Genomic DNA, 10,244 nt, shown 5'->3' with positions numbered 1-10,244 from the left:
TTGCTGTAATCCTACTGACCCGAAGAATAAAGATGTCTTAACAATTTTACCACATGGAGAACGGCATTAAAAACAAAACCCAAAAGACAATTCCTTAATTGTTGTTTTTTGTTTATTCTTCCTCCCAAAAATCGGAATAGAAAGCGATAAAAAAAAATATCATGTGCCCAAAAATAATGCCAATAAAAACTTTAACTTATCCCGCAAAAAACAAGCCCTCACATGACTCTGTCAGCAGAGATATAGAAAAATTATAGCTCTGATATAATATCATAATATTTTGATGCAAAAAAAAAGTGTCTTTTTGTTTGTGACAGCTGCCAAACATAAAAACCCAATATAAATCTAGTATCGTTGTAATCGCACCGACCCGAAGAATATAAAAAGTTGCCTAATGACTTATCCCGCACAAGGAACAGCGAAAAAATAAATTCAACAAATTCTTGATCTGCTGTTGATTTGTTTATTCTGCCTCCCAAAGTAAGTAAGTAAGGCTCGGCTCACATTTATCCTGCGCTCGGCACTGAGCAATTACACCGGGGTTTCCGTGTAAATCTCTAAAATATGTGATTTAGATGAAACCCCTGGTGGAAGATTCCCTATAATGAGGCAAATGAAGACACTGTGGACATCGTCTGACCTGTGATCCAGCAGTGTCCGTCTTTTTAAGCGTCTTTTTAAGCGTGCACAGTTTTGTGCACCTCGGAAAAGAATGACTCAGCTGAACAGAGGCCAGACGGAATACAGAGTAACTCTGTTGCCTCATTATAGTGAATGGATCCCTCAGGGGTTTCATCTAAATCACGTCATTTGGAGATTTAAATGGAAACCCCAATGTAAGTGCTCAGCGTAGAGTGCCGGATAAATGTGATCTCAAATGTTATGTAAAATGTTCCCAATAAAAGCTTCAACTCAGTTCACAAAAAAGCAAGTCCCCACTCACGTCCATCATCTGTCATTGGAAATATAAGGTGCTTCTACGTTACTGGTGGCACAAAGGCCCTGGGAAAGTGCCAAAAAAGAAATCCAGCAAAATCTGTGCTCCCAAATCCAAATGACGCCCTCCCTTCTAAATCCCACAGTGTGCCTAAAGCACATTTAGAGTCCACATATTTGGCATTTCTGTTGTCGTCAGAGCTTGCTTAATTAACGGGGTGAATGTCTCCAGAAGCATGAGCTGAGCACAATGTATGGGCACTACAACGTACTGGGCACTACAATGGCAGATTTAAAATTTTCACTTGGCAACATCCATTGCTTGTTTCTGAAAAACACCCATAGAGTCAAAATTTTCAATACACATGTAGATAAATTCTCAGAGGGATGTAATTTCCAAAATGGGGTCACTTGAGGGGGGATTCTGCTTTTCTAGCACTTAGGGGCTCTGTATATGGAGTACGCAAATTATTCTACGAAAATTTGCTGTTCAAAAGTCAAATAACACTTCTTCCCTCCCGAATTCATTGAGAGTAGTGTTGAGCGAGCATGCTCGTTTAACCCTTTAAAATGGGACCTAGCAGCGGAGGAGGGGAGAGGAAGATCTGGACATGGGAAGAACCCACGCGCATCACCGACTAGCGGCTTCGTCAGGGCTGGTCATAGTGTTTAGTGAGCGCACTATATATACTATAGAGCCAAATACCTTGAGCAGTATCAGGTGTGCATGGAGCCGCACTCCAGTGCTCAAGGGGCGGGACCAGCCCTGATGAAGCTGATAGTCGGCGAAACGCGAGGGTTCTTCCCATGTCCAGGTCTTCCTCTCCCCTCCTCCGCTGCTAGGTCTCATTTTGCTAGGTATAGCAGGTAGTACTTGTATATATTCTGACAGAACAGTGGGGACCCCAGAGACATATACGTTCTATCTTTGGGTGTGCTTCTTATACATTTACTTGGCAGGATTTTCTGTGTACCCTGTAGGACTGAGACACATTTCTTGCACACACTCCCCCATAGGGACGCCTTGGGGTTGTGTCTGCAGTTTTGGTTATCTGTCCAGCAGTTTTGGTTATCATGCTTTAGGAGTGGGTTGGATCATTATTTGTATATGCTTTGGTATATTCTGTTTATATGTAACTGTTTATCCTACAATATATCAAGCTTTTGTGGACATGGTCTTTTTGGTCATTAGTTTTTAAATGTTTTTAATGTTTTCACGTGTGTGCACGGATCTTTTTTGAATGAATTTGTATACTTTTGGCTATTTGGTGTGCATATCCCTTTATGCATTGTTTCTCTCCTCTCTCCCTTGCAATATTTTCTCATTTTCAATGCAGGATATAGTACCCACATTTTAATCTATGTATATATGATACCATAGTTGGTATTTTGGTGCACCCCATCACGCCCGCTTTAAACACACAGTAGTTTTCCACCACATATGTGGTATTGATGTACTCAGGAGAAATTGCTCAACAAATTGTATGATCCATTTTCTCCTGTTATCCTTGTGAAAATTGAAAATTTGGGGCAAAAGTAACATTTTTGTGGGAAAACTTAAAATGTTCATTTATTCTTTCCACATTGCTTTAATTCCTGTGACGCACCTGGAGGGTTGATAAACTTCTTGAATGAGCACTTTGAGGGGTGCAGATTTTATAATGGTGTCACTTTTGAGAATTTTCTGTCATATAAACCCCTTAAAGTCACTTCCAATGTGGCATGGTCACTAAAAAAAAATAGATTTTGTAAATTTTGTTGGAAAAATGAAAAATTGCTGATCCACTTTTAACCCTTAACTTCCTAACAAAAAAAAAATGATGTTTCAAAAATGATGATGACATAAAGTAGACATGTGGGAAATGTTGTTTATTATCTACTTTGTGTGATATAACTATTTGGTTTAAGGGCATGAAACTTCAAAGTTTGAAAATTGCGACATTTTCCCATTTTTTTTGTAAAATTTTCGATATTTTCATAAATAAACGCAAATCATATAGATCAAAATTCATCATTAACATAAAGTGCAATATGTCCCGAAAAAAAAAAAAAATATTCTCAGAATCAATGACATATCTTGAACCGTTCCAGAGTTATTAACCCATAAAGTGACACTTGTCAGAATTGTAAAATTTGGCTTCATCAGGAAGGTGAAAACAGGCTTGAGGGTGAAGAGGTTAAGGAACCTGTTGTTTTTATGAGGCCGACCAGTCTTCCGGAAATTATTCAGGCACTAGAAATATTGATTCTGTATTTTCTGTCTTCCATGTATGTTATGGCAACACAATGTTAGATGTGAGCAATTTCATAAATTAAATACACAAAATTGAAAGTATTCAGAGTGTGATGAATTGACACATACTAGAGAATTAAATTGTAAAATATTTATTTTTATACATATCTACTGTATATCTAGTGTCACACACAATAAACACCAGACACAATGTAGGAAAGTTATTTATACAACAGTGCATCAGCTTAACGTAATAAATAATATCATCGGCAGACTACTCCTAGTGCAATACAGTTTTGGTGTTGTCTACATTCTATAAAGTATGAAATTCAGGATACTATAGGACAGGCTGCGCATCTTACACTTGTGGCAAGACATATAAAGACATGGACTACATCTTCTTGCAAGACGATGGGCTATGTCAGTAGAGCGTCGTGTGTGAGAGTATTACATCCACAGAATACAATAGAGCAGCAGTAAGAACTGAAATAATTAATTTGAAATATTTACTTATTTTTTCTAAAAACACAATGGAACAAAATACACCACTTTTGTGGCTTTTTGTAATGAAAGATTTGGACAAATGATGCATAAAATTATATTATTTTCCAGATTATAAAATGTGTAATAGTCTGATCTAAGTCAAGGTCTTCACCCAGGGAGGATTTATATATTTGTCCTTCTAATGTTTATGAAATCTTGAAATCTTAAACTCGCTATGGATGAGAATACAGCCACTTGGAGAAAAAAAAGCCTCTTCGCAATGTCTCGCCATAAAAGTCCAGTTTATTGAAATAAATGTCCTTCAAGAGGAATATGTCAGCACTCTATATATCAACGTCCACAAGTATCACTGCCCCTAATAAGAGTGATGTATTGTGCTTTATATTTAGCATGTGCTAAAGTTGCACAACACCATGTCCTTGTCATTCCCTTCTATACAGTGCCTATTTATAGCAGGAAGAGTATATGCTAAGGGCAATACATAACCGACATAATGTTACATTTTGATTTTGTATATCTATCATCCTGGAAACCTACAGAAAATATTTCTAGAGATGAACAGTTGTCAGAATTGGTGCTTTAGAAAGCACATAAAATCCAAGAAGTAGTAAAAGTTTTAGGCTGTGTACCCACGATGCGGATTTAATGCGTTTCTGCGGCTGTATTTCCGCAGCGGAAATGCATTAAAATCGCTTGTTAAGATGTCTGCCATGTTTCTCAATGATAATCCGCATGTGCTGTGCACATGCTGCTGAAGTTTCCGATGCGGATTATCATTGCGGAAAAATCCGCAGCACAACTATTTATTGTGCGATTTTGCGGCAAAATCGCCACCATTGACTTACATTGAACCGCATAACATCCGCATGTATACATGCGGATGTTATGCGGTTCAATGCGTGGATGGTACCTGGGTCTGGAGAAGAGGAGACCCTCCTCCAACCCGGGTACCATAGTACCTGCAAGTAAAAAGGAATTATAAAGTAAAAAATAAAAAAAATTATTCATACACATCTCTCCGGCGGCCCCCGGTCTGCTCCCGGCGGCGTCCTCTCTCCTTGGCGGCCCGCGGTGTACTGGCAGGACCTGCGGTGACGTCATTTAGTCAGCTGATGGTCACACGACCGCTGACGCCAGCGGTCAGGTGATAGTCGCGTGACCATCAGCTGACTAAATTACGTCACCGCAGGTCCTGGCAGAACACAGCGGGCCGCCTGGAGCAGACCGGGGACGGCCGGAGAGATGTGTATGAATATTTTCTTTTTTTTAAATTTATAATTCTTTTTTTTTTTTTACTATAGGTGCATGGATTTATATTGTGTGACCAACTTGTCAAGCACTTTTCCAAGTGATGCTGAAAATCACTTGGAAAGGCGCTTGAAAAAACGCATGCGAAAACGCATGAAAAAACACTTAAAAAACGCTTCTCCCTGGCAGAAAAAAACGCATGTAAAATCTGCATGCATTTTTTCTGCCAGGGAGAGGAAAAAACACTCAGGAAATTTCTGCTTAAAATCTGCATCGTGGGCACATACCCTTACAGTTTTTGGATGACATGACTTGAAATGTGTAGGATGTCTAGAAATCATTTCATTATGATCAGTGTACACATTCCTGGCACATAAGTAGACGCTTGCTCAAAAGTAGTTTGTAAATAAGTGAAGTAAATGGATATTTTCAATGCAAAGTTTGGTCAATTCACAACTGAAAGTTTCCACAATGACATCTCATAGTATGTCAGTCTATGCTATATGTTATATGTATAGGCTGTATTGAAGCTAAGTGCTACTTTTTAAGACATCTTAAGATCTTTAAAGAGTAATTATCCTTTTTTTTATTTGGTTTTTGATCAGCCATTGAAAAGGTATGAATCTTTGTTATATACTCCAATACCTTATTTTGCTTTCTTCTCTCTCAAACACCATGCTGAAAATGCCCTTTCAACTGCCTTGTTCATGCTCTTTTAGAAGCTGCTCTGAACTGCTGCTCTACAAAGATTCATAACTTTTTAATGGCTCTTCAAAGTTTAAATAAAAAAAAGTTCAATTACTCTTTAAAATATATTTCTAGTAATGTGTTCACTATAAATATCAGTGACTTTAATATTTTAATGCTATATCTTTTATAGCCATTGATTTGGATGGCTTAAAAGGAGAATACATTGCTATTTCCTATATGGGTTGTTATGTAGGTATTTCTACAGTACTTCACATATGCAAATTGTCTCTTCAGAGAGGAAGAGGACTTGAACTCTATAGCGCCACCTATTGGAAGCAGCAATCGTACAAGTAAATATCGACCCTTTAACAAGCCAATATGCTTGCAATATGACTTAGGATAAAAGCTAAATCAATATCTCAATTTGCAGACACGGTGTTTCGGGGTGTTGGCCCCTCGTCAGTGCAAAGTATGAGTCTCCTCATACTGGCGTGCCAGACCTGGCATGTCACTCTCCACAAGGAGAAAACTTACACTACTTCACTAAACTAATTCCACTCCCTTATGTATTATCTAAGTAGTCATACGAGTCATGGGAATATGGCAGTAATATACAAGAGTGACAGACACGGAGCGTAAGAGTGGAGATCAGAGAAGGGTCAATCTATACCAGTATGTAGATGACGAACTGGGTGATTAAAACCCTTCCTCATGGCCTCTATAGCCTTCAAAATGGTAGCAGCTTGTTACTGGATCTACTTATAGCAGAAAGATCAGTAATGCAGAACTAACTGGTGCCCCAGCAAATGACATACTAATCAGTGTGAAAGCGCAGGAACATTCATGAGCACATGTCGACCTTCCAGTATTTGGCTGAGGAGGTGCTGTATAGTGTAGCTTTGATCCATTGATAGATAAGCATACTAAGACTATGTTCACACATTGCGTTTTTTCTTCGTTTTTTTGATGAGTTTTTTTATGCAGCTGCGTTTTACAGTACCAGCAAAGTCTATGAGATTCCAGAAATCTCATGCACACATCTTGTTTTTTTTTAACCAGGATTTTGTGCTTTGCCTGTTTTTTTGCAAAATAGAGCATTCCCTTCTGTCCCTTCTTTTTTCAGCGTTTTTTGTGCCAAAACCAGAATGAGATTTTTTTTTTTGTACTGAACTTTATGTACATGCATAAAGAGACTAAAGGACAATGAAAAAATGCAGCAAAAACGCACCAAAAAACAAGCAAGAAAAATCCTGAACAATCCTCCTGGCAAGAGGTCAGGTTTTGCTGCAGAAAAAAACCCCAATGTGTGAACATAGCCTTATACTGACCACTGGAACATGGATGCTATTTCAACTTTCTGCCTGCCTGCCTATTAGATATTGCTTGTGGATTTACCAACTAATATGCTATTGGTTGCTGTATAGTAAACCAAACTATTGATGACATAATTATCACACATGCTTCAGATACATGTATTTTACCGTATTCAGTTTTTCACTAAGCATCATACTTACTATAGCAGTGAATGTAATGGAGCGCTGTATACAAGATGCTATGATGTAAATGGGTTCTGTGGCTTCAACACTTAGTGTCCAGATGCACAATACATAGTCTAATATACTTTATTTATTACAAAGTGTCTTTAATCTTAATGTTCAGCTCAATGATCACTCAAAAATGAAATCATACATCCCCCAATGTTATCTCTATGATTGTCCGCATACTGGCTGTCGCTGTGATATTAACCAACTGTGGTGCAAAAAAAAGTGTACTGCCCTTGCTCCATGTACCAGTAGTGCGCAGGACACCATGTCACTTTATCATGTTACTTATAGTCTCATTTCATGCAAACATATGAATATAAGTGAGTATAGGTTAGAAGATCCAACTGTAACTATATGGATATATGGATTATCTACAGGAACACCATATATATATATATATATATATATATATATATATATATATATATATATATATATATATATAGTGCGTGTGTGTTTGTGTATAAATATAGAACCATATATAAACATATATATGTATGTATATATATTTCCATGTATGTATACCCTTAATGTTATGTAAAGAAAAGAGTGTTCGCAAAATAGAAAAGAATCTGCTACATAATGCTACATGCTGTCTATGACGATTACTGTCGCTCATCTTTATAGTTAGATTGATTGAAATTATGTGAAGATGCAGAAAGCTGCATTTTACATGTGAATTGTAATATCACTGTACTGAATCCTTTAGACATATTAGCAGTGGTGAGATCAATAGAAAACACCAGTTTAGTTGTGGCCTCGTGTATTATGTCAGGCTGTATATACAGTAATAATATGAATGTAAGAAAATGTCTTTATAGAAAATGAAAGGGATGGGAAATCTGTATTTAAACCTATGTGACATCTGCCAGTAACTGGAATGGGAATTACGTCCTGGTCATGGCCTACAGAGTAATCGCAGTTTATTCAGTAGCATTCAAGGCAACCAACTCGATACAATGAAATATACTTTCATATAGTTTATCCACTGTAATAGGTGCAACCAATATCCCAAAGGAAGAAACAGACATAGGAAAGCCCAGCGGACATAATCCAATATTGGGACACAATGCATCCATATGGGAAAGTATTGGAATATAGTATTATTTGGATTATGGGAACCCTACGGCATCTCATAGAGGTCTAAGGATGGGAGGAGGTCTCAGTAGATGTCAGTATATGTCTTCAAGTGTATAGCAGACTTTGTGATATTACCTGAATCGACTCAGTAAGGGAACATGACTATACTGTCTGACCTTTAAATATATCTATGTACTACCTTCATTTACAAGCAGCTGACACTGGCCATTTTTGGTAGTACCTGTAAACTTTGAGGACAGTAATATGCTACTAAACAATGTGTATCCATCGCAGTGCCCTGCTTCATCTGTTCCAGTACAGTGAGACTGAAGTGTCCTTCATGAGTCTACATGTTCACAAGTCGGATCAAGCCCAGATCTGTGGAAAAAGTGATAAAAATATTTCTACTGATAATGATGTCAAGTGAAATCGAATGAAATCCCTGCATACAGAACATTGGTGAGCTCATCCCTAATATGCACCATTACTGGGAAATGACCCAAACTAATAAATGACCCTTGAGGTTGACTATATTAGCATGGTCTTAGTGAAAGCTACCAACCATCAGCAGGGTAGTCCCAGAATGCCAACGCTCTCCGTGTTGGGAATGATGCACCATAGATCGCTTTTGCTGGGCAGAACTGTAGGCAGAGTAGGAAGTCACCTACAATCTGCCGCTGATTAGTCTCTTATAGTCATTTTCCTCATTTCTGTGATGTGGGACAGTTTGGCTGTGACTGTGACTGTGGGAGTACGGTACTTTGTCTCTTATGGAGGCACCATAGCTGTGACCAATTTTGGGCAGTGTGGCTGTTTTATGGAGAAAAGTTTGGGGATAAGAGTTTCCTCTGACATAATATTGTAACTTAGCATATCTTTTATATAATGGGATAGGCAAGAAGCAGAGAAGCTTACTCTTAGAGTGTGATCCCATGATCCTGAGCAGAACGCAGTGCCATCTGGAGACACACGCAAGGTGCTGACTCTGTTCTCATGACCAAACAAGATGGACACACGACTTCCTTTTAGAACATCCCAAACATTGATTGTGTAGTCATTGTATCCAGCAAATAACAAACGACCTGAGACAAACAAACAATGGGTCATCAAGAAAAGCAAAACAGTTCATTCAACTGGGAAAGCGTTTATTCTGTACTGCGGTTAATGGGGCACATATCATGGCATTTCCAAGCTGAATGTATTACATATGTTTTCATAAAACACTGATGAAAACTGCTCCATATCAGTAGCTCCATACAAGTGCAAGAGTCTTTTGCCATATGAATAATTATGGCTATGTGAATGCAATGAGTTATTTTTATGTACCTCACGGGTTAACTTTAAAATCAGAAAGATCTTAATTACAGTCATACAATAAGTCTGCCATGTATCTCATTGATCTTCTCTGCACTATTTTTTTGCTATAGCCATTTGTTCCTCCTGTATGCAGTCTACGTATACAGATCTATGTCGGCCTCCTGAGGACCTGATGTTGTGTTTTTTTGTGTTCATAGGGTTTTATTGTCAGACAGAGGCCAAAAGAGTATTTATTTAGTTTCCACTTGGTCAATATATCCAATATATGTAAGCATACCACTGAAAAAAGGTATAAAATAACATATCAGATCATCAATCCAGGACTCCTACGGGTAATGGATGACACAGTTTGGCATCTGTCACAGGTGTCTGATGAATCGACACATTGTGGACATTTCAGTAAGTTTTCATGATGGGTGCTACTAAAGCCTATGGATGCATTTGACAGATGCCTAACTTGCCAATTGCACCCATAGACTATAATAGCATACAGATATGTCACAAAGAACCATTTAACACCATTATAATCTATGATAAGCATCCATCACAGCCTTCATGTATTCCAGATACTGCACGTCAAAGATCCTTCTAATGGATACACAGGATCAATATGAGCCCCCATAATAGTGCTGGTTTGTCCACCCAAAATAGAATGACCTAGGGTTTGTTCCCACCAACATACTTTACTATAC

The 10,244-nt window shown here is 38.1% G+C and overlaps 1 protein-coding gene across 1 annotated transcript in view; it reads right to left on the bottom strand.

Annotated features, from left to right (window-relative positions):
• Positions 1 to 3,305: 3,305 nt before the first annotated feature.
• Positions 3,306 to 10,244, bottom strand: part of GNB5 (G protein subunit beta 5) — a 52,906-nt gene continuing 45,967 nt past the window's right edge. The window contains exons 10-11 of the mRNA XM_073653033.1: positions 9,151 to 9,317; positions 3,306 to 8,613 (exon numbers count right to left, since the gene is read on the bottom strand). Of these exons, the coding sequence (XP_073509134.1) occupies positions 8,602 to 8,613; positions 9,151 to 9,317 (179 nt within the window). The 3' untranslated portion in view covers positions 3,306 to 8,601. The remainder of the gene's footprint in view (positions 8,614 to 9,150; positions 9,318 to 10,244) is intronic.

Source organism: Phyllobates terribilis, unplaced genomic scaffold, assembly GCF_046119375.1.
Source record: "Phyllobates terribilis strain yellow unplaced genomic scaffold, ASM4611937v1 Scaffold_11__3_contigs__length_659146591, whole genome shotgun sequence".
Classification (NCBI taxonomy): Eukaryota; Metazoa; Chordata; class Amphibia; order Anura; family Dendrobatidae; genus Phyllobates; species Phyllobates terribilis.
The sequence above is the reverse complement of the archived record's forward strand: the minus strand, read 5'-3'. Positions and strand labels throughout refer to the sequence as shown.